The sequence below is a fragment of the Dama dama genome, chromosome 19 (assembly GCF_033118175.1).
Source record: "Dama dama isolate Ldn47 chromosome 19, ASM3311817v1, whole genome shotgun sequence".
Classification (NCBI taxonomy): Eukaryota; Metazoa; Chordata; class Mammalia; order Artiodactyla; family Cervidae; genus Dama; species Dama dama.
Genome location: NC_083699.1, coordinates 10,994,941 through 11,020,686, shown reverse-complemented (window position 1 = coordinate 11,020,686; position 25,746 = coordinate 10,994,941). Strand labels below are relative to the sequence as shown.

General features: G+C 38.4%; 1 protein-coding gene across 4 annotated transcripts in view; it reads right to left on the bottom strand.

Annotated features, from left to right (window-relative positions):
* Positions 1-25,746, bottom strand: part of LEKR1 (leucine, glutamate and lysine rich 1) — a 219,359-nt gene that overhangs the window by 32,880 nt on the left and 160,733 nt on the right. For all 4 annotated transcript variants that reach the window (XM_061168190.1, XM_061168193.1, XM_061168192.1 and 1 more), the window contains 2 exons: positions 16,326-16,419; positions 3,013-3,177 (listed from right to left, as the gene is read on the bottom strand). In XM_061168190.1, coding sequence (XP_061024173.1) covers positions 3,013-3,177; positions 16,326-16,419 — 259 coding nt within the window. The remainder of the gene's footprint in view (positions 1-3,012; positions 3,178-16,325; positions 16,420-25,746) is intronic.

Genomic DNA, 25,746 nt, shown 5'->3' with positions numbered 1-25,746 from the left:
CCCATCACTTCACAGTAAATAGCTGGGGTAAAAATGGAAACAATGACAGATTTTATTTTCTTGGGCTTCGAAAATCACTGCAGATGGTGACTGCAGCCATGAAATTAAAAGATGCTTGCTCCTTGCAAGAAAAGCTATGACAAACCTAGGCAGCATATAAAAAGCAGAGACATCACTTTGCTGACAAAGGTCCATGTAGTCAAAGCTATGGTTTTTCCAGTAGTCATGTACAGATGTGAGAGCTGTACCATAAAGAAGGCTGAGCACTGAAGAACCTATGCTTTCAAATTGTGGTGTTAGAGAAGACTCTTGAGAGCCCCTTGGACAGCAAGGAGATGAAACCAGTCAATCCTAAAGGATATCAACCCTGAATATTCATTGGTGGACTGATGTTGAAGCTGAAGCTCCAATACTTTGGCTACTTGATGAGAAGAGCTGACTCATTGGAAAAGACCCGGATGCTGGGAAAGACTGAAGGCAAAAGGAGAAGGGGGCGGCAGAGAATGAGATGATTAGATAGAGTCACAGACTCAGTGGACGTGAATTTGAATAGACTCCAGGAAACAGTGAAGGACTGGGAAGCCTGGTGTGCTGCAGTCCATGGGGTTGCAAGAGTCAGACACAACTTAGTGACTGAACAAGAAGAAGAAATACTCTGCACTGTCTTATGTGCTAGCTACTACCCGTATGTGACTGTTGATAGTGGTGTGCTGGTAAATACTTCCCTGATAGCTCAGTTGGTAAAGAATCATCCTGCAACGCAGGAGACCCTGGTTTGATTCCTGGGTCAGGAAGATCCGCTGATAGGGATAGGCTACCCACTGCAGTACTCTTGGGCGTCCCTTGTGGCTCAGCTGGTAAAGAATCCACCTGCAATGTTGGAGACCTAGGTTCGATCCCTGGGTTGAGAAGATCCCCCGGAGAAGGGAAAGGCTACCCACTTCAGTATTCTGACCTGAAGAATTCCATGGACTATAAAGTCCATGGGGGTCGCAATGAGTCAGATACAACTGCACTGGTAAATATTTAACAATGGATTCACACACACACACACACACACACACATAGAAGTCAAATTTGTATTCAATTTCCATGGTGTAAACACTCTCACCATGACCAATTCCAAGCTATGAAGCTGAAATCACTGATCACTGAACTGAAAAGAAATGTTAATAGTAGGCTCTCACTTGCTAGTATGGGCTGTTGCACCCTTGAAATGTGGCGAACATGAGTGAGGAACTCAATTTTCAATTTTATTTAATTTTAATTAATTGAAACTTAAGTAGACACATAAGTTACTATATTAGACAATGCAGTTCTAGAGGATACCAGAATACTTTGAAAATACACTGCTTCTGAAGGTGGTACCTCCAGACAAAGAGAGGAAAGAACAACTTGAGAAACTTCTCAGTGTCACAGCATGTTTAGAAGGGAAAAGACTGCTTATTTTTCTCCTTAAAAAAAGCAAAACAAATAACACAAAACAGACCAGGAAGAGCAAAGCTGCTTCTGACAAAACATATCATTATTTATGCTACGGATATTGTCATATTATAAATATTAGTACAACAAGAAATCAGGCCATGAAGAATCTGGAAAGCATTTACAGACTAAAGTTCCAAGGATTTTGTGAACCATTACTTAAGGGTTATGTACCCAAAATTTGTTTCAAATGTTAAATTTACATTAACAATAACTTTTACAAGAAACCTATTCACCACAGTTTTTATAAATTAATATTACATTTTCTTCAGTTAACCCGGGGAAGAAGAGGGTCACCTCTGGGTCTGAGCAGTAGTTTCCTTTATCCAGAGGAGAGCTGCTACTGAACAGAGCAGGTTATCTTGGGAAGCGGAGGCTCACAGAGCCATAAACAGGTTTTGATTTTATAATAAGGGAGTCAACAGTAAAAGAAAAAAAAATCAAGAGAATTCACTCACAAAATCTGGACTTAGGACTTCTCCTGAAAGACTGTAGCCCTGGCAAGTTGGGGCCTGCCTTTCAGCATTCCCCTGCTGATGGTCCTGGGCCACCTTGGGAGAGTAACAGCAGTCACGGGGTGAGGGGAAAATGGGAGTGGGGGCAGGAGTCGGGAAGTAAGGGCATGTCTAGGACAGGACTGTCCAGAAGAGGAGGAGTGGGCCTTAGTTGAGCCGAGGCTACAAGCTCCCAGGGCATGCTCCATTGTCCCATTGTCCCAAACAGGACTGTACTTATAAACACAAATTCAGAGATTAAATTATTATTAAGAATTTCAAGAGCATTTCCAGGGCATTAAACCTGCAAGGTTTGTATGGGGACCTGTGACACCACATTCACGTGGCTGGCCCTGCCTATTCATAGTGAGCTACTGAAAAAACTGTACCATATCCCCTGTACAACGAAGTGGAGGCAGGCCGTAAGTCTCATTCAATGCTAATTTACATAAGCTCTTAATGAGTTTATTCAAAATATAACTTTATCACTAGGCCTTGGTTAATATACTCACACAAAAGACACACACTCTACTTTCAGGTCCTATGAAAACAAGGGAACCTTGTCAAAATCTTGTATTTTGTTTAGTGTACATTGTTTAAGAAATTATGGAAGTCTGATATTTAAAAAATATTTCCCCTTCATTCAAAACTAGAATTGAAAGTAGTTGCAACTAAAGGGGATAGACTTTAGTTGTTGATAAAGTTTTAATTATGTAAAACACATCATTATCTTTTGCTAGACATTTGAGGTATTAGAATATCTAACCATGTTAATTATTAGTTACATAATTTATGCTGTTTTAAAAATACATTTATTTAGTAGGAAAAATTCCATACCTAGCTGGATTATATTCTTATACAATTTATTTCAGTCATTCATTATGGAGAATAGCCAAATCACTCTATCTAAAAATAAGCTGTGATGACCATGAGGAAATCCATAGGAGTTAGAAATACAGTGTTGTCCTTAGGAGGAAATAACCAACATCTACAGTTTCAAATCCATTAAATGATGATGAAAACCATAATGACAGACCTTCATTTGTAGTTCTTCTTGTTCTTTCTTATACTTTTGGATTATTTCTTGGTGTTTTTCCTTTTCAATATCAAGTTCCAGTTTAGCTTCTTCCTTAAAGAGAAGAGCTTGCTCCTGAAATTCAACCAAATGTTGGGCTCTTTCCTTGGCGAGTTCAGCTTCAATCTAGAAAACAGCATTTAACACACATATTATCATAAGTAAATTTAATGCCCTATTATCATAAGTAAATTAAGTTTATTTTCAGACTCATTTTTTCTCCCAGTTTTGTTGATATAATTGATATACAGTACTATATAAGTTTAAGATGTACACTATAAAGATTTCACTTACATATATCCTGAAGTTATTATCACAAAAGTTTACAGAACATCCATCATCTCATATAGAGATAAAATTAAAGAAATAGAACTTTTCCTTGTGATGAGAACTCTTAGGGTCTAATCGTTTAAAAATTCTAATTCTAACATGGATTTTTAAATTCTAATGTTAAAAAAAAATCTGACTCAGAACTTGGACCAGAGAAGTTGACCTTGGGTCAAATATCTCCAGATCTTCTAAGACTTTTAAGACCTGTAAAATGAGTAGAGAAGTTAGGACAATATATTATAAGTTTTCAGAAATACTAAAAGCTTAGTCTTCTGTATATTTATAGTGTGAACTCTGTCCTTTGCCAGCAACCCTATAAGGAAAAAAAAAGAAGAAAAGATTTTGAGGCTCTCACACCAAGTTCTGTTGAAAACTCAGAGGGGATACAAGGTATACATGCTGATTTTTAAAAAACGGGCCTTTCTTGAAGAGACCACAGACAGTTTTGGAGTCATAGATTATCATTTTAATGAGATTGAGGCCAGAAGGGTGACCTAAAGAAAACATAGTCAGTGATGCCTGTATCCAGATTTTGACTCAGAACCATAGTGCTGGAAGGGACCTTAAAAATCCCCTAGTTCATTTTCTCAAGCTTCCATGAATTGTGGAAGGATAAACAAAGGTTTTGGACTCCGAGTTTAAATCCTGGCTCTAAATCCTGGCTCTGCCACTCTAGCTGTGTGATCTTAAATTGTGACTGTAACCTCTCCTGGTGGGGTTATAACTGATTCCCTTGGGGGTTGTTATTAGGATTAAATGAGACGAAACATCTGTGTAAAGCTCTTGCAGGAGCAGGAATTCAATAGTCAGTGGAGATTACTTCTACACCTTGACTTCAATCTCTACCATTGAATCTGCACCAAATGATTATCTGCTCTATACCTTGACACCACCAGAAACCATAACTCACTCCTTCCCCAGCAGGCACTTCCATTTTCAGACAGCGCTAAGCATTAGGAAGCTTTTCCTTTAGTTGAGCCAACATCTCTCTCCCTGTGGTTTTTAGTCATTGGTTTTGGCTCTGCCTACTTGAGCAAGAGAGAACAAATCCATGAGTACTGGAGTCATTCACGCCTGGGAGTTTATCTAGCGGATTAGAGAAGTGATCCCAGTGACAGGTTGGCTCTAGATTTACATTGTGCCATTATAAATTATTTAGATTATAAATTCTAAGACCAAGTAAATGCAGATAACTTGGGAGAAAAACTGTCAAACCTGACTTACTGTGACTGTGATTCTCAAGCCAGTAAGAGGAGAGAGGTCAACTTGAATTTCTCAAGGGAACACTAAAGCTGGGAAACAGAAAGTTTGCTAAGGAACTTTGTAGGAAGCCCTTTAAATGACATAAAATGTAGATAGAAGACCAGCCTCAGTATGGGGTCAGTGGGGCTTATTGCCCTGGTCATTTGCCTCAAGGCAAAGCACTTATGCTTACATTCACTGCACGGGAGTTGTTTTGGCTATTTCCTAGATTGTTTGGAGGAAAGAATACCGATAATCATTTAGGCACGTGACAGAATTGTTCAGATAGGTTGCTATCAGGTTGTGAAAAGCAAGGAAAGCCTCAGGGCACTTAAGAGAAAAAAGCAGATGTTCTTCTGAATTTCACCTACTTTTGTTCTTGCCTCCTGGTAGCCATAGAGATACATCATAGGTGCTCAAATAAACTGTACCAGAGATCTTGATACAATCCCCTCCCACCTGTTCCTTTTTCAATGCTCCCTATCTCAGGATGTGCACCACCACCCATGGAGTTATTCAAGTCAGTAACTGGAGCAACTGCCTTTCACACTTCTCTCTCCTTTACCCTCCACACCTAATCCACCATCAAGCCCTGCTCATTTTGCCTCCAAAAGAGACACTGAATCTATTGCTTTCTCTGCACCTCTTACTATCACCACCCTAGTTGTGGTCACCACCACCTCATGACTGGCCTCCTTGCTTCTACTCTTGCCTCTCTCCAGCCCCTGATACACAGCAGAGTGTTCTTCACAAACTACACATTGAATTCTTTTATTCCCTCCTGATGGCTTTTCACTGCATTATAAAATCCAAACTCCCATACATTATCTTCTACTAGACCACCACCAGCCCCTATGACACCTTTGCAAGAATCAACCAAGCACACCTTCCTTAGATAAATACAGCCTTGGGCAGGGCCCAGGCCTGGTTTCGGCTCCCTTCTCTCCCCTGGCCTGGGCTGTTATTCCCGGCACAAGCAGGATGCCATGTACGGCAGGCCTGGACGTCTCCAACCTGACTTTCAAACTGTATTTCCCACTTGATTACTGTGCTCTAGCCATGCTGCAATAGATAAGAACACATGCAAGGAGGAAATCAAATACAAAACATTCAGAAAACTTTGAGTTAATAGTCCACAAGATACCTTGACACTATTTTAAGAGAGTAAATAAACATTTTTTGAGAAGCTAAAAAAAAAATTTGTGCTGAGGTACTAAAATGTCAAGTGTTCAAAAAATTTTGCTTGTGTAGTTAATTGGTAGAGCCAAATAGTTATTTCAGGATAGAAAGACATCTTTCAAAATAAGGATTCAAATTAAGAGAAGAAGAACATGCACAAACGAGGTGGGACAGGACGAATTGTAAATTAGGTGACAGAAGGACTTGAGAAGAACTTTTAAAAACAGAAGTTCTTTAAATTATGAGGAAAAGGTCATTTAGCAAATCAGCAGAGTCCCTTGAAGATGAAACAAAGGATGCATTCAAAGAAGGAAAGGGGTTGGCTGACTGGTTGAGTGAGTAGAATGTTCTGTTCTACCTGATCCAGGAAGAAAGGGCTCTTTGCCCCTGAACTGTTCCTTGGAATAAACTAGTATAGGAGAGAGGGAAAAAGGAAGGAACAGACAGAGGGTGGGAAAGAAAAAGCACTACAGATAGAAAGGAGAAGAGTGATGTACTGATTTGATTTTTAATTTGTACAACCTGAGGAAGAGAAGCAAAGGGATGAACTTCAGGTGGAACCTCTAAGTGTTTAAGGAAGCTGCAATGGCGAGTCAAAAGCCATCTGAATGTGTTGACTCTGTAGCAGAGAGAGATGACACTACCGGTTCCTTCCTGACCTGAGGAGTCTGAACAAAACGATGAGCCCGCCAACAATGACTTATTTAAGCTGGTATATTGTCATTGAGAAGATGAATTCATGCAAAATTGTCATGTTTATATTTTCTACATGTTGGTAACAGCTGTTTATTTACAATATCTTAGATGGCAGGACTTATGTTTATGAAAAATAAATAAATTAGGTGATGGTGCATACATAAAATATGAACTGCTTTATATAATAGTAATTCTGATAATCTGAGGAAATTCTAATTTAAAAAAAAGCATGAATAAAAATATGAGCTCGAGAGTTAGAGTAAAATCAATAGTTGTCTGTGTACACATTCCAGATTTTAGTTCATCCGTATCTTCCTCTAGCTCAACTGTCTCATTCCTGAAGGCCTTCTGAAAACTTCAAAGCATTCTGAGTATATTGTTTCTTTAAATCCTTTTTGTATTTGTGTTGAAATGCATAACTAGTGTTTTATAATATTTGTTTCTAATACTAATGTGCAAAATGCTGTCTTCTCACTGTTTTCCAAGTGAGATCTTTCTGGCTGGTTCTGATATCACTTTCTGTTTGTAGGGAAAGAGCAAATCAGCCACAATGGTGGTGGTCGGGCTCTCACCATGTCCTTTCACCCTTGCCCCATGTTTTGTAAATAATTATATAACAGTTGAGCTCACTTATAGCACTGCGCATGCACGTCACAAGGTACTCACTTGGACACTGGCTACCTTTGGTCTGTAAGCATATATAAGCTCCACCTGAAAAAGCCCTTGCAGTTACGTTTTGGCTGCATTATAGCGGTGAGGCTGTGTTATGGCTGTGAGGGCTGGGTCCACCACATGAGGAGAGAAGACAGCCTATCTGCTGCTAGTGCTGCTGTGCCAGTCAGGGGAAAATAACTGTGTCTGCAATTCCTACGACTTCTTGAGTTTTCTTCCAGCTTCCCTGCCTGTGCCTTGCCTAGCATGGGTTCAGTGAACATTGCACACAGTGAGATACAGTGAGACACTATTCATGGAGGCAGACACCATGTTACAACATAATCACTTATTACTTGATGATCCCTTAAAACCAAGGAAATTTCAGATGTCAAGTAGAAATCAGACCACTTGTTTATATTTGATGTACATTTATCATGAAACAAAATATTAATATACCTCCTGAAATGATTATGAGTGAGTGAAAATGGCTCAGTCATGTTGGATTCTTTGCAACCCCATGGACTGTAGCCCGCCAGGCTCCTCTGTCCATGGAATTTTCCAGGCAAGAATACTGGAGTGTGTTGCCATCCCCTTCTCCAGGGGATCTTCCTGACCCAGGGATTGAACCCAGGTTTCTGACATTGCAGATAGATTCTTTACTATCTGAGCCACCGGGGAAGCCCAAAAATGATTATACTATTTTCTAAAAGTTAGAAACAAATTGTAATTGAAAACTAGTATTTCAGATTATTTCTAAATTAACCACTGAATAACTATGTTATGAAAGTAGATGACTATTCAAACACTAGACTTTGTAATTAAAAATGCAAATGCTAAGGAATCAGACTAAGTATTGAAGTCCTGTCAAGAACTGAGGAAACTCATACGGGCTAGGTTGTATGGTATAGGGCTCTTTTCCCTACTAACTCATTTAATTCTTACAACAATTCTGAAAGAACGTATAGTAATTATTGTCCCCACAGTATAGAGTAAGAAATAGGCTCAGAGAAAGTTAGTACCTTCACCGAGATCTTAGAGCTATGCGAGGTGGGGCAGGCTGTGCGCTCAGATGTCTCTGGTGGACTCCATAGCTCAGCGTGGTGAGCTTTCCCACGCACCTTGTTCCCCCACACATCTACGTGGCACAGTGGTTAAGGGAATGGAGTTGGTATTTATTTAGTTTCAAAATATTGGGGGATTTTTTTTTCCAGATAACTTTCTGTTAATGAATTTCTAATTTAATTCCACTGTGGTTAGAGAAAATACTTCGTATGGCTTGAATTCTTTGTTGTTGTTGTTGTTCAGTCGTTCAGTTATGTCTGACTCTGCAACCCCATGGACTGCAGCATGCCAGGCTTCCCTGTCCTTTACTGTCCCTCGGAGTTTGTTCAAAGTCATGTCCAGTGAGTTCTTTTAAATTTGTTAAGACATTTACTCCCAGTATATGATCTACTTTAATAAATGTCCCATGCACACGTGAGGAGAATGCATATTCTGCTGTTAAATGAAGAAATCTATAAGTATCAATTAAGTTGTATTTGTTACTATTTCTTAAGAATAAGCTATTTTTACTATTTTCCATCGTATATATCCTTAATGGTTTTTCTGGGTATTTTTCCTATCAATTATTGAGAGAGAGCTATTGACATCTCTGACTCTAAGGATTTGTCTATTTCTCCTTGCAGTTCTATCACTTTTTGCTGAATTTTTAAAGTTCTGTTTCTAGGTGAAAAAACGTTTAGGGTTAAATGTCTTCTTGGTGAGCCAACTCCTTTATCGTTATTAAATGACTTTCTTTATCTTCAGTAATATTCTAAATACTCTAATTTCTTTCTGTGAACTCTATTTTGATTATAATGTAGCAACTCTAGCTTCTTTTTCAATCCATTACTTTTAGCCTCTTTGTTAAAATATTTCTTTATATAAAAATACATTTCTTATAGGCAACATATAGTAGAATCTTGCATTTTTAGCCAACATGACAGTCTCTGTCTTTTAATAGGGATATTTAGGTAAGGGCTTGGCAAACTATCGCCCACAGACTAAACTTCAGCCATGCCCATTCATTTGCATATCATCTGTGGCTGCTTTTAAGCTACAGGGGCAGAGTGGAGTGATTGCAACAGAGACTGTATGGTCCAGAAACCAAAAATATTTACTAATCGGACCTTTATAGGAAAAGCTTGATGATCTCGGGTTTAGACCATTTACATTTAATTTGATTACTGATACGACTAGTTTTAAATCTGTCTTGCTACGTGCTTTCTACTTGACCCATCTCATTGTTTTCCCCTCTTTTTCTGTCTTTTGCATTATTTTAAAATTCAATGTCTAATCCTTTGCTAGTTTATTAGCTGTAACTCTTTGTTCTTCTATTTTTGTAGTTGGTTTAGAGTTTACAGAATATATTTTTAACTTTGTGCAGTCTATCTTCTAGTGAAATATTACTTTATGTATTGTATAAGAACCTAAATATTCTCACTACCAAAACAACAAAGATAATTGTGTGAAGAATGTGTTAACTAATCTTATTGTAATTACTTTGCTATATATATGTGTGTATGTGTGTGTGAGGCAGAGATCATCATGTTGTACATCATGAACTTACACAGTGTCACATGTCAGTTATAGCTCTATAAAGCTGGGGGGAAAGGGGGGGCTGTGGTGGTTGGCTAGGGGGTATAACTGAAATGAAAGGATCCCTTCCTCCTTTCCTTAGATCTTCTGCCATTGTTCTCTCCTCAACAATCCCAATCAAGAGTTAGAGGGTCCAGGAACTATTACTCTCATCCATTCAATTCAGGCTTTGGGGATAGAAAGCAGGGTTTTAAGGGTGCAGAGTGGCCCTAGGGGGGCAAAATGAAAGGAATCTGACTCAACCCATGTGGCAGGTGGAGAAATTCTCAGAGAGAAGGGTAATCCGCCAGGAAGATACCCCAGAAGGGTCCACTGTACTTCCCAGCTCATTGCAGTTTGCTCACCTGTTGCCCTATCTCTTGGCCCATCTCTTATCTGGGAACTTCAGGGGATATTTGTTATTTTCCTTTTTTGTAGTGATTCATTCTTCTCCTACTTTCAGTCAATATGATTGAGTGGGATTCTGTTCTGCAAGAATGATCATGTGACCCAGGCCTGAGTGAACCAATATACCCAGTCTTGCCAGCTGTCATGGTTGGTCCAAGACTGAGCGCATGGTTCAGTTAGAATCTGACAGCCACAGTCAGTTTCTTGCGAAGAATGTAGAAGAGTGATGGGAAGCATTGCTGCTCTCTTATTGCCATCAGGAGAGACAACCCTGAGTCTGAAAAAGAAGCCAATCTGGCAGAAAACCAGCTTGAGAGCCCTGAATCCAGCTGTGCCTGAAGGTAGCACACCACTGAACCCTGCAGTTAAGACAGCCAATAAATTACATTTTCACTTAAAACAAAGAGTCTTACAACAGCATACTTCATCTCTCCCTTCCCAGCTATTGTGGTGGTGTTGTCATATATTTTGCTTCTACATGTTATAGATGTCATATTAGATTATTAATTTTTAAAAATAGTCAATCATAAAGAAATTTAAATGATAAAAATATCATACTTATTCACATTGCTACCATTTCTGGTGTTCTGCATTCTTTTGTATAGATCCCTATTTCCATCTGGTATAATTTTTCTTCTGAATAGAGGACTTTTAACATTTCTTGTAGTGTGGGTGTACTGGTGATACATTTTTTTCAGCTTTTTCATTCTGAAAGACCTTTCTTTTACCCTCATGTTTTGAAAAATGTTTTCACTTTGTATAGAATTTCTAAGTTAGCAGCTCCCACTGCCACCTCCTCACCCCTGCCCAACCCTTCTTTCAGTACGTTCAGTCCCACTATCTTCTTGCTTACATTGTTTATGATTTTTAAAAAATCTGCTCTCATCCTTATCTTTGTTCCTCTATACGTCTTTTATTCTCTAGTTGCTTTTAAGATTTTTTTAATCGACATTTTTGAGCAACTGGATTATAATGTCTCTTGGTGTGCCTGAGCTTTATTGAGCTCCTTAAATCTGTGGGTTTATAGTTCTCATTAAAGTTTTTAGCCATTATTGCTTCAAATATTTCTTCTGTCCTCTCTTTCCTGTCCCGTGGGGAGTCCGATTATACATATATTAGGCCACCTGAATTTGTTTCACAACTCACTGATGCTCTCTGTTTGTTTGTTCTGAATCTCTTTTATCTCATTGTATAGCTTCTATTGCTGTGTCTTCAGGTTCACTAAACTTTTCTTCTGGAATGTTTAATTTTCCATTAATCCCATCCAGTGTATTTTTCATTTCAGATATTATAATTTTCATCTCTATAAATTCAGTTTAGATCTTTTTTATATCTTCTACACCTCTTTTTAACATGGTCAATTTTTTCTCTAAAGAATACAGTTATTATAACTGTTTTAATGTCCTTGTCTGATAATTCTAACATCTGTGCCTTTCTGAGTCAATTTTTATTTGTTGGTTTTTCTTCTCACTATGAATTCTATTCTCCTATTCCCATGCATGGCAACTTTTTGATTGGATGCACTGTGAATTTTACTTTGTTAAATGCTGGATATTTTGTATTCTCATAAATAATCTTGAATTCTTTTCTGGGAGCAGTTAAGTTTCTTGGAATCGGCCTGATATTTTTTAAGGTCTCCCTTTTAAAATTTCCTAGGCAGACCAGCTCAGCATTTAGTCTAGGGCTAATTATTCCCTACAATTCATGCAAGACCCTTCTGAGAACTTTACCCAGTCCCCTGTGAATTGTTGGCTTTCCAGTCTGGCTGGTGAGAACAGACATTATTATTGACCTCATGTAAGTATTTGGTACTCTTATCTCTAATCCTTTCAGATCCATCTCCCTGGCTCTAGGTAGTTTCCCCATATATATGCATGGGTCACATATACTTAATGGGGATTCTTTGCAGATATCCAACATTCTTTCTCTGGGCAGCTCTCTCCTGAGAACACTCAACTGTGAATTCTAGCTACATAGATCTCCCTGGACTCTTAGCAAGGTCTCCTCAACTCAGAATCTGCCAAACTCCACCTGGATTCCCACTCCACCATAGCCTTAAATCTATTTCAAGGTACTAAGTTAGAGTAATGATAGGGGTTACCCTGTTTGTCTCTTATCTCTAGGAATCACTGTCCTTCTCTGCCTGATGTCCAGAGTCTTGAAACCATTGTTTTCTATCTTTTCTCCAGTGTTTTAGTTGTTTCAGAAAGGAGGGTGAATCTGGTTCCTATTAGTCCACCTAAGTCAAATACAGTCATGTTGGACTTTGTGTTTAGCTCTCAGTTTTTGAAGGTGGAGGGGTTGTATCAGTTTTCAATTCCTGGCTATATGAACTTGACAAATTATCTGACTTCTCCGAGTCTTATTTTTTTCTATGTGCAAATGGGAATAATAATGTTAGCGTGATTAAGATTACATTGATGAAAAGCATTCAGCACAAGGCTTGACATATAGTAAACATGTTAATAATGGAGACTATTTTTATTATCTAGATTAAGGGTTTAAATCAGATGATCTTTGCAGGCTATTCTGATCTAAAATTTTATGATTTTATTAATTCAATTTTGGAAATTATTAATACATAGCACAATTTAAAGAATTAAAGTGTACCCTCAATATTCATTTTAGCCATATATTTATCATACATAAAGGAAAATTGATACTTTTTAAAACAACAACTTTATTCTTGTAAAATTTTATTTTATAACTTGTTTCTTATAAATTTGATTAACAGTACACTGAAATACATTAGGAATTACCAGGTCATTTGTCTCTTCTATTTTAAAGAAGAATTTGAGATTTTCTTTGCCTCCCCCTTTAATGCTGGAATTGATTATTTCTTGAAGTAAATTTTTTCTCCCATTCACTTATTGAGGAAGTAAGGTTTTGTTTATTTTAATTATTGGTTTCTACAAGCTCTATGTATTGTTTAAAATGAGGTCAATAGTATAATTGAAGATGTCCCATAATGTGATGTTTTAGTAATAATCCAAGAAAATATTTGATTGGAATTTGTTTAGGGCACTACAAAGTGATAGGCAGTAAGTGACTATCACTTATTGTAAGCAGTTTGGCTGTAGGAAATTTTTTAATTACAACATTTTACCTGAAAAGTACCAACACTGTATTTGGAACCAATTTAAAATGTTCAGCCTGCACATTAATTTGCTTTCTTGACATCAAAGCAATACTTGAAATAAACAAAAATCCATGACAATTAGTAAATACTCAGTTATTTTAAAATGTGCCATCCTTGTTGCGTAGCAACTATTGATTCTATTATGTGCTTTTTACATACTCTAAAATAATTAAGCACAGGAATAAATTGCTATCTACTTGTTTTTGAATGTTAAAAGCATTTAAGTTATGAAGTTTATTCTAATATGTGTATTATATATTTGTAAAGGGAACATTTCATTCCTACACAAAGGCACAGTGACCCAAGAAAGAGATGACAATGTCATATTAGTGATTCTTCTTTCTCATGAGAGGACTTTCAGGGAACTTTTTATTCATAGTCTCGATAACTAACACAGCCAAGGGTAATTATCATTCATTGGCTTTACTGGCCTGGATCCTGATTTACTGCTAAACTAAATGATAAAATTTATTAACAAAAAGTCATGTCCTCTCAAAAAACGAAATATCCATTTATATTATAGAAAATTATATGAGCCAAATACATCTATGATGTAATTAATTTATTAGAAAGATATCCATGATCTTAATAAGAATAAGAACCTTATATAGATTTATTTTCATCAACAAATTAACTTAGCATAAAGCAAGAGCACACACTTCTATGGTCAGATGCTAACACTAACTTGGTCTGTGTGCTGTGTTAGCACTTTAGGCGGAGGGGGCGCTGAGCAGCAGTGCTAGAGTGGATCCTAAGTGCTGAGACTTCTTCTCCACTGGATTAACATCTGAAGGATGTTGGTGATGTGTGATCATGGAGACGAGGAACTCCTACACAAGCAAAGGCAGGAAAGTTCACTCACTCAGTCGAAGAGGAACTAAGGAGTTTGAGGGAAAGATCTGTGGATCTCTACGAACATTACTTCCATCAGTGAAATTTCTTTCTTTCTTTCTTTCTTTTTTTAATGTCTATCTATTTATTTACTTGGCTGTGTGGAGTGTCAGTTGTGGCATGCGAACTCCTAGTTGCAGCATGTGGGATCTAGTTCCCTAACCAGAGGTCGAACCCGGGCCCCTGCACTGGGAGTGTGAAATCCTAGTCATCGGACTACCAGGGAGGTCTCTATCAGTGAAGTTTCTGACTCACAAGATGGGACCAGAAAGAAAAGGATGAAATGTTTATAATATGTGTTTATACATATAGTCAGGGCTTTCCAGGTAGCTCAATAGTAAAGAATCTGCCTGCCAATGCAGGAGACACAGGTTCGATCCTTGGGTCAGGAAGCTCCCCTGGAGGAGGAAATGACAACCCACTCCAGTACTATTGCCTGGAGAATCCCATGGACAGAGGAGTCTGGCGGGTTACAGTCCATGGGGTTGCAAAGAGTCAGACACGACTCAGTGACTGAGCGTGCACGCATACATATAGTCAAACTATTCTTCAAAGAGTTGTAATTCCTAGTCCCTTAAAGAGTACGAATGAAGGACTGTCTAATGACCTTCATCACATGACAAAACAGAAGCTGTAAAAAAAATCTCTCATTGCTTTAATTTGAATTTTTTTGATTTTTATTAACAGGCACGCAGATCATCTTTTCACAATTATGAACATGGATTGGTAAGGATATGGGAAGTGAATAAGAATAGATTAGCCAAATGAGGCTAATACTGAGGCTAGTACACTGAGGCTAAAAAATGTATTTAAAGAATTAAAGGGGTATGGTTTTTAGAGAATGAGGAGAAGAAAAGCCTATGCCACAAAATAAGGTAAGAATGAGATATATAGTCCATATTCTCAGATTTTCATTGTTGCCCATACGGAACTGCTGTCATAGTGATCATTTCTGTTGTAGCCCGAATGTGCTACAACACATCCCCAAACAACAAGGGAAGGGAGGCTGATTTACAGAGGGCCAGACTGGATGTGACCAACTGTGTGAGGCTGGAAACCAAAGTGACAAATTTCGAATTGACCTGAGCCAGCAACAACACCTAGAGGATTTCATTTGTGGATGGCAGAGTGGGAGATTCCAGGTGGAGATGTTAGCTTGAAAGTGGCCACTGCTTGTTGCTTAGGGTTACAAGTTACAAGGTCAAGTCACCGAGGAGAAGAATCTAATGATAACCAGTCTGTTGGGACTTCAGTCAAGTTATCTGAATTTCAGTAGCCAGCTCTAGTTCTGATGTATATGTGGGACATAATCAGAAAACCGAGACAGAAGGCTACAGCTAGAATTAGGTACTGGTAGGGGAAGAGACAGAGCTGGTGCAAAGGTTTCAGCACAGTGTGCATGATAAAGCCAAGGGATCAGTCAAAAAATATCAGTAGTTTATAACAGGGAGATGATGTCTAGCCTTAATGACTAGAGCTGTATAAGGCCTGAGAAAGCAGAGGCTAATAATTTTTAAAGTATAATTTGTATTCTTTAAAGTTATGAAAGAATTTGTATTCTTTAAAGTTATATACTCACTGCTGAAAATTTGAAAATATAGAAAACTCTGAAGACAAAAATCAAAGAAAAAGTTTTTCATACTCTAAAAGCAAACATTTTCTTTGTAAATGGTGAGCTTAATACTTATTTTACTGCCAAAAGTTCATAACTGAATAATTTTAAGTCACTGTTCATTCTCTTTTATTATCTTCTTAAAGGCAGAGAAACTGTAAGAATCAATTAATATTCCCCTGTTTTTAAGGTAATGGTTAAATACAGATTCTGTCATTTTATGGGGAAAAAACAGTAAATAGTTAAAAGTAAAAATTATGCTTTTACAAGAGAACAAAAAGCTATCTTAAACTTACAAGGTTTCAAATTCTAATTTTACCTTTTAATTTCCTACTTGTCTAATATTTTGGAAAAAAACATATATCATAAGCATGTTTGGTCTAGGAAGTTCCAGGAATCAAAGGTGTGCATAGAAGCAAATAAACCTATTTGAAATAGTCTGGCAAATGGACAGAATTTTTAAAAAGCAAATAAGACACATACTGCTGAAAGTCACATTTTCGTTACCTTCTCCCTCCAGTTATCATCATTCAGCAGCTTCTGTCTAAGGGTTTCCTGCAGCTGCTCGGTACTTTTCTGATGTGAAATCAGCATCAACTCCCTGAAAACCATAAACACGACAAATGAGTCGAGACACACCCATAACACTCTTCCTAAATTACAATTCCTGGCTCTAGAGATCATTTCACAACTCAATCTGTTTATTCTTCCCCTTAGAAAAAAACATATGATATTTCATACCATTTTAACTGTTAACAGCAATTTTAAAATACTGGCAACAAGGTCAGGGTTTATTTTTGCCTAATAAGTATTATTATTATTTTTATATGAAACAGCAACAACATATGTAGAGTCACAAATATAATAAAATACGATACATTGTGGTTCCAAAGTTTCTGACTAAATTTTGACACTAGACAATAGATAATATTTTGTTTCTTTAAAAAAGGAAAATATGCTGGGATATGCCACAAAATCAGCACATTTTTGGTTTCTGCTAGATTTATTTTCTTTTCATTTATTTCAAGGGCTAATAGGAACAAACTGAATTAAGTAAAGGGTAATGTCTGAGATGTAGCATAGTATAAAACATCATAGAAAATAGGAGAGAAAACACAAAGAACACTTTAATCTTTTAATCCAGGTAATTGGATCTTAAAGCTAAGTTTGTGACCCTCTGAGTGGAAGCAAGTGTGAGAGATTTATGAGAACATTCACAGGGGCACTGAAATTAAGCCTTTAAATATTATACTTTAGTTCAGTCGCTCAGTAGTGTCTGACTCTTTGCGACCCCATGGACTGCAGCACACCAGGCTTCCCTGTCCATCACCAGCTCCTGGAGCTTGCTCAAACTCATGTCCATTGAGTCAGTGATGCCATCCAGTGGTATCATCCTCTGTCGTCCCCTTCTCCTGCCTTCAATCTTTCCCAGCATCAGGGTCTTTTCTAATGACCCAGTTCTTCATATCAGGTGGCTAAAGTATTGGAGTTTCAGCTTCAACATCAGACCTTCCAATGAACACCCAGGACTGATTTCCTTTAGGATGGACTGGTTGGATCTCCTTGCAGTCCAAGGGACTCTCAAGAGTCTTCTCCAACACCACAGTTCAAAAGCATCAATTCTTTGCCACTCAGCTTTCTTTATAGTCCAACTCTCAAATCCATACATGATTACTTGATAAACCATAGCTTTGACTAGACGGACCTTTGTTGGCAAAGTAATGTCCCTGCTTTTTAATATGCTGTCTAGGTTGGTCATAGCTTTTCTTCCAAGGAGAAAGTGTACTTTTAATTTCATGGCTGCAGTCACCATCTGCAGTGATTTTGGAGCCCCGAAAAATAAAGTCTCTCACTGTTTCCATTGTTTCCACATCTATTTGCCATGAAGTGATAGGACCAGATGCCATAATCTTAGTTTTTTGAACGTTGAGTTTTAAGCCGGTTTTTTCAGTTTCCTCTTTCACTTTCATCAAGGGGCTCTTTAGTTTTTCTTTGCTTTCTGCCATAAGGGTGGTGTCATCTGCATATCTGGGGTTATTGATATTTCTCCTGGCAATTTTGATTCCAGCTTGTGCTTCATCCAGTCCAGCATTTCGCATGATGTAATCTGCATATAAGTTCAATAAGCAGGGTGACAATATACAGCCTTGACATACTCCTTTCCCGATTTCAAACCAGTCTGTTGTTCCATGTCCAGTTCTAACTGTTGCTTCTTGACCTGCATACACATTTCTCAGGAGGCAAGTCAGGTGATCTGGTATTCCCATTTAAGAATTTTCCACAGTTTTTTGTGATCCACGCAGTCAAAGGCTTTGACATACTCAATAAAGCAAAATTAGATGTTTTTGTGGAACTTGCTTGTTTTTTTGATGACCCAACCTGCCTGTGGCTCAGTTGGTAAAGAATCCGCCTGCAATGCAGGAGACCTGGGTTCAATTCCTGGGTTGGGAAGATCCCCTGGAGAAGGGAAAGGCTACTCAGTCCAGTATTTAATATTATACCATAAGTTGTGGCAAAAGCATGCCTTTGGTCACCCCCTTCTATAATCACCATAACCCTTCTTATTTTCTATGTAAGTGATTCTTCTCCATTGCTTATTCCTCTTTCTAATCCCTTTGCTTTTCATCATCATCCTCTTTCTCAGATTTGTGACTTTCAATTATAACTTTCTGTTAAACATCTCCACTCTGATGAACCATCAACACTAAAGATTCCACATGTCAAAAAAGAAATTAATCATCATCTCCAACAATGTTGCCTTTCCTTTGGACTTCTGAAAGCTTCAACAATCAAAATCTTTAGCATGAAATCCCTGAGTCATCACTGACTCTTTCTTCTTCTTGTTCTACTGCATCCATTGAGTGTGTGTGTGTGTGTGTGTGTGTGTGTGTGTGTGTGTGTTAACTGCTCAGTCACACCTGACTCTTTGCAACCCCATGGACTATAGCCCACCAGGCTACCCTGTCCATGGGATTCTCCAGGCAAGAACACTGGAGTGGGTAGCCATTTCCTTCTCCAGGGACCTTCCTGACCCAGGGACTGAACCCCAGTCTCCTGCACTGCAGGCAGACTCTTTACCACCTGAGCCACCAGGGAAGCCCTTCCATTCAGTAACAAGTTCTATGTATTCTGCTCCTTGGTGCACCTCAGACTATTTCCTCCCTTCCTTTATGACTACCAACAGTTAAGGTTATTGACTTCATTTCCCACCTGAGTATTGTGATAGACTGTCAGTCTATTGCTTGAACTCTATTCTTGCCTCAGTCTTAGAATATTATTAAACATTTTTTAATAAAAATAGTGCCTACATTTCTAGGCTAGAAAATTTTGAGGTCACAAAGACAGCTGGACTTGGTAACCAGGATTACGAATATTATTCGAGTGACGATGATTGAAAAAGGTAAAACTCCTTAGACTTCTTTTTAGAAATGTGTCAGACTAGGTACCTTGACAACTTTTCTACTGAAAATAAGTGGTTTTTTCACGTATTAAAAAAAGAGTCTTAAAATTCATTAGTGACCTGGACAAAAAGCTAGGAAGATGAAGGACACACAAATCAAGAAAAAGAACAGGAAAAGGTTATCAGTGGAAAACCAGTGACATGTGAATAGTCTGTAGGTTAGTTAATTGTATTATACCCATATTAATTTTTTAGTTTTTACAGATGTGCCATGGTTATAAAAAATGGGCCAAAGGAAACAAACCCTTTTACTGTCTTTGTTAACTTTTCTGTAAATACAAAATTACTCCTAACTTCATTAAAAAAAAATGAAAGGAAAGGAATATCTCCAACAATAAGTTGAAAATTAAAGCCAACTCTCACCTTGAAGGTACTTTCCAAATGTGATGCACTTGAGCATTAAATTTCATAGCCATGAAAGGCACTGGGGTCAGGAGAGAAAGGAAGAGCTTGAGAGGAAACTTATCTGCATAAACTTGTATCTCAAAGAGCAGCACATGCAGTATGTCATTTCTGTCATACTGTCTGTCAGAATATGAAATTCACACCCAGTATGTTCCAAATACAAATAACATCTCCTGCCAAGGAACAAAACCCAAATTTCCAGCTTGAATTTTGGTGCTAGGTGGAGGGGAAAATACAAACCTCCCATAAGAGTTTGTAAACTCAAGCCAATACTAATGCAGATTTTTATCCTGAACTCACACTGCCTGAGTGTCCCAAAAAGCTTCAAATTGAGGAGATATCATAAAATGGTGCTAGGATAACCTTGCCTCCAGATGCCTGGTAGGAAAAACACCAACATTTTGGGGAGAAACCAACTTAAACCTGAAACTCAAAGAATTCCTACAGATTAAAATTCAAGACCCATGAGATCATAATTTTGAAACTCACAAATTTACTTTTTAAAAAGCCAGTAAGAGGAAGAATGAGCAGACACAAATGATAGCATAATCAAAGTCACAAATTCTAAAGTATTTTCCGATATAGAACATAAAATAAGGATATTCAGTATGCTAGAAGAAAGATTAACTTAAATGACTAATGAAATCTGAAAAGAACCAATTGAATTTGTAGAAATAAAACATAATAATTGAGACAAAAAACACAGTAGATGATCCTATAGCAGATTCAGTTCAGTTCAGTTGCTCAGTCATGTCCAACTCTTTGAGACCCCATGAATCTCAGTACGCCAGGCCTCCCTGTCCATCACCAACTCCCGGAGTCCACCCGAACCCACATCCATTGTGTCAGTGATGCCATCCAACCATCCCATCCTCTGTTGTCCCCTTCTCTTCCTGCCCTCAATCTTTCCCAGCATCAGGGTCTTTTCAAATGAGTCAGCTCTCCACATCAGGTGGCCAAAGTATTGGAGTTTCAGCTTCAACATTAGTCCCTCCAAAAAACAGCCAGGACTGATCTCTTTTAGGATGGACTGGTTGGATCTCCTTGCAGTCCAAGGGACTCTCAAGAGTCTTCTCCATCACCACAGGTCAAAAGCATCAATTCTTCAGCGCTAAGCTTTCTTTACAGTCCAACTCTCACATCCATACATGACCACTGCAAAAACCATAGTCTTGACTAGACGGGCTTTTGTTGACAAAGTAATGTCTCATCTTTTTAATATGCTGTCTAGGTTGGTCAAAACTGTCCTTCCAAGGAGTAAGTGTCTTTTAATTTCATGGCTGCAGTCACCATATGCAGTGATTTTGGAGCCCCCAAAAATAAACTCAGCCATTATTTCCACTGTTTCCCCATCTATTTGACATGAAGTGATGGGACCATATGCCATGATCTTAGTTTTCTGAATGTTGGAGCCAACTTTTTCACTCTCTTCTTTCACTTTCATCAAGAGGCTCTTCAGTTCTTCTTCACTTTCTGCCATAAGAGTGGTGTCATCTGCATATCTGAGGTTATTGATATTTCTCCCAGCAATCTTGATTCCAGCTTGTACTTTATCAGCCCAGCGTTTTTCATGATGTACTCTGCATATAAGTTAAATAAGCAGGGTGACAATATACAGCCTCGATGTACTCCTTTTCCTATTTGGAACCAGTCTGTTGTTCCATGTCCAGTTCTAACTGTTGCTTCCCGATCTGTATACAGGTTTCTCAAGAGGCAGGTGAGGTGGTCTGGTATTCCCATGTCTTGAAGAATTTTCCACAGTTTATTGTGATCCACACAGTCAAAGGCTTTGGCATAGTCAATTAAGCAGAAATAGATGTTTTTCTGGAACTCTTTTGTTTATTTGATGATCCAGTGGATGTTGGCAATTTGATCTCTGGTTCCTCTGGCTTTTCTAAAACCAGCTTGAACATCTGGAAGTTCATGGTTCACATATTGCTGAAGCCTGGCTTGGAGAATTTTGAGCATAACTTTACTAGCGTGTGAGATGAGTACAATTGTGCAGTAGTTTGAGCATTCTTTGGCATTGCCTTTCTTTGGGATTGGAATGAACACAGTTAAAAAATGAAGTAATAAGCTGAAAGGGAGATTAAAAAAAAGTATACAGGATGCAGTACAGGAAGTACATCATGAGAAACACTGGGCTAGATGAAGCACAAGCTGGAATCAAGATTGTCAGGAGAAATATCAATAACCTCAGATATGCAGATGACACCACCCTTGTGGCAGAAAGCAAAGAGGAACTGAAGAATGTCTTGATGAAAGTGAAAAGAGGAGAATGAAAAAGCTGACTTATAACTCAACATTCATAAAACTAAGATTATGGCATCTGGTCCCATCACTTCATGGCAAATAGATGTGGAAACAATGGAAACAGTGAGAGACTATTTTTCAGGGCTCCAAAATCACTACAGATGGTGACTGCAGCCATGAAATTAAAAGTACACTTTCTCCTTGGAAGAAAAGCTATGACCAACCTAGACAGCATATTAAAAAGCTGAGACATTACACTGCCAACAAAGGTCTGTCTAGTCAAAGCTATGGTTTATCCATAAGTCATGTATGGATGTGAGAGTTAGACTATAAAGAAAGCTGAGCATTGAAGAATTGATGCTTTTGAACTGTGGTGTTGGAGAAGACTCTTGAGAGTCCCTTGGACTGCAAGGAGATCCAACCAGTCCATCCTAGAGGAAATCAGTCCTGAATATTCATCGGAAGGACTGATGCTGAAGCTGAAACTCCAATACTTTGGCCACCTGATGTGAAGAACTGACTCATTAGAAAAGACCCTGATGCTGGGAAAGATTGAAGGCAGGAGGAGAAGGGGACGACAGAGGATGAGACGGTTGGATGACATCACCAACTCGATGGACATAAGTTTGAACAAGCTTCAGGAGCTGGTGATGGACAGGGAAGCCTGGCATGCTGCAGTCCATGGGGTCACAAAGAGTTAGACACGACTGAGTGATTGAACTCAACTGAGTACAGGAAGTAAAAAATATGGAAAATAAAAAAGAGCTTGACATATGGAGGACAGAGTGAAAAGATCTAATATTTATCTATCTTTCATTTCAGAAGCAAAAGAAAGAGAGAGAGATGAAGGACATTAGAACAAATCTAGGGAGCCCAAAGGATTCCAAGCAAGATAAATAAAAATAAATCTCATATCTGGGACCTGGTAGTGAAAATGAAGAATATTGACATTAAAGAGACCTCAACAGAAGATGGAAAGGAAACAAAACAGTATCTTCAAAGGAACTCAAACATATTGAAGGCTTACTCTCCAGTAAAAACAAGGAAGGCCAAAGGCAACAACATTAAAAATTCCATGAGAAAATAACCATCAGTCTGAAGTTGGGTACCCAGCAAAGCTATCTTTCAGAAAGAGGCTGAAATAAAATAAGGTCAGAAAAATAAAATCTTGTGTTTACTGACAGTTAAAGGACTGCTAAAAAATATGCTTTGCAGGAAGGAATATGACCTCAGAAGGAAAGTCAGATGATCAAGAAACAATGGTGGGCAAAGGAGCTGGCAAACACACAGGCAGGGAGGGCTCCTTGGGTGTGTGATCAGGACAGGCGTACAGGGCCTGTACTCAGAAGGAGACTGCGCTCAGGTTTAATGCTCTGTGTACAGGGCCCGTACTCGGAAGGAGACTGTGCTCAGGTTTAATGCTCTGTGGTCACCACTGGGAAGTTCTTAGTAACTTCATCTTTGAACCTGTGCTTTGTACGTGAGGTCTGATAGGACAATCAGGCACGTACTAGGGGCTCAGAACCTTGGCTCACACATAGCCCCACCTCCTGCCATCCCCTGCTTCTAGTGAGAATGCAGGCCTGGGCCCAGCCAGGGGAGGGTTGGGTGTGCTAACTGCATCCCATTTGCTGAGTCTGGGGCAGGTCCCTGGGTGCCTGTGAGAGCCTGAATCCATGCTGGGATTTCTCTGTGCCCAAGGGAGCACAAGATTCAATAGCAAATACACAAAAAAAGACCATGACCAGTTGAGAGATGGTGAAGGAAAGGAAAAGCTTCTTTGTCTTTTTTTGAAGAGGCTCCACATTTTCATATTGTGCTGGACCTTGAAAATTAGGCAGAGACTCTGTATGTAGGTCCTTCTAAATAAATATCACCTGTATAAAAAATTAGTTTTGACTGCACATAATTAGTGGGGCTATCAAAAAGATCAGAACTAGAACACTAGACAAAAATGTAGAATGTATGTCAGGATGGCAACTATCCAAGCTCAAGTGTTATTCAAGAGAAGTTTGAGATATTCAAGAGAAGTTTGCATTATTCAGGATATATTAATTTTGGACTTCATTAAGTATGCATGTTAAAAATCTCAAAAATAACCACTAAAAGAATAGAATATGCCACTAAAAGAAGATGCACTAAGAATATAAAAGAAACTCTAACAATACTGCCCCTGTCCAAGGCTCAAAAGGAGAAAAGAGTGCAGAAAAAGAGGGAGAAATAGAAAGCTTAGAGTAACAACCATAATAATGGCAAATAAACTAAACTCATGAGTTAAAAGAAACAGGCTTGATAAATACAAACTCTAGCAATAGGCTCTTTGTAAAAGACATTCCTAAAACATAAGGACATGAAAAGATTTCTAACAGGGAAATATTAAAGAAAAGGAAGTATGTAACTATATTAATATCAGACAAAATAGACTTTAAGACAAAAGTTCATTACTCTGGGCTGATAATACTAATAGGATAATTCACTGAATATTCTAAACTTATAGCACCTATTAAAATACCTTCAAAATATATAAAGCAAAACTTTTTGGAACTTAAAGGAAACACTGTCAAATCCACACCATAGTGGTAGAATTAAACACAGCTTCCTTAGTTATAGTAAGTCAATCTGGGACCACTGTATAAGGCATAAAAGTGTACACTGCACACCTCTAGGCTGTTATGTGAATGGTCCTCCTGTAATATGTATTGTAGCAACCTATAGTCAACCAGACAAATAATTCAGTAAAAAATATAGAGGACTTAATGCAAATAAGATTAATTTCAGGGACATTGATTTAAGGTACCCAATTAGTGGGGAAATATATAATTATTTTTCAGTTTTCATGGAATTGACCACATATTAGGCCAGAACATAAATTTCAACAAATAAATAACTGTTAAATACTTTAAACTGTATAGTCCAAAATGGTAGCCACTAGTCATGTGTAGCTTCCAAGCAATTAAGGTATAACTTGTCCAAATTAGAATGTGCTATAAATGTAAAATGGGCTTCCCTGGTGGCTCAGATGGTAAAGCGTCTGTCTGCAATGCTGGAGACCCAGGTTCAATCCCTGGGTTGGGAAGATCCCCTGGAGAAGGAAATGGTAGCCCACTCCAGTACTCTTGCCTGGAAAATCCCATGGACAGAGGAACCTGGTAGGCTACAGTCCGTGGGGTCGCAAAGAGTCAGACATGACTGAGTGACTTTACTATTTACTTATATATATAAAATACACACCAGATTTGAAAACTCTAAAAAATCTAAAATGTCTGATAATTTTAATAAGATGATTCAGTTCAGTTCAGTTCAGTTGCTCAGTTGTGCCTGACTCTTTGCAGCCCCATGAATTGCAGCACGCCAGGCCTCCCTGTCCATCACCAACTCCCGGAGTTTACTCAAACTCATGTCCATCGAGTCAGTGATGCCATCCAGCCATCTCATCCTCTGTCATCCCCTTCTCCTCCTGCCCCCAATCCCTCCTAGCATCAGGGTCTTTTCCAATGAGTCAACTCTTCGCATGAGGTGGCCAAAGTATTGGAGTTTCAGCTTCAGCATCAGTCCTTCCAATGAACACTCAGGACTGATTTCCTTTAGGATGGACTGGTTGGATCTCCTTGCAGTCCAAGGGAATCTCAAGAGTCTTCTCCAACACCACAGTTCAAAAGCATCAGTAAGATGATTAGATATTTAAATAATAGTTTGGGTATATTGGGTTAACTAAAATATATGAAGATAAATTTTATCTGTTTATTTTTACTCTCTTAATGTGGCAATTAAATTTGTAAAAATTACACATATGGCTCACAGTATACCTCT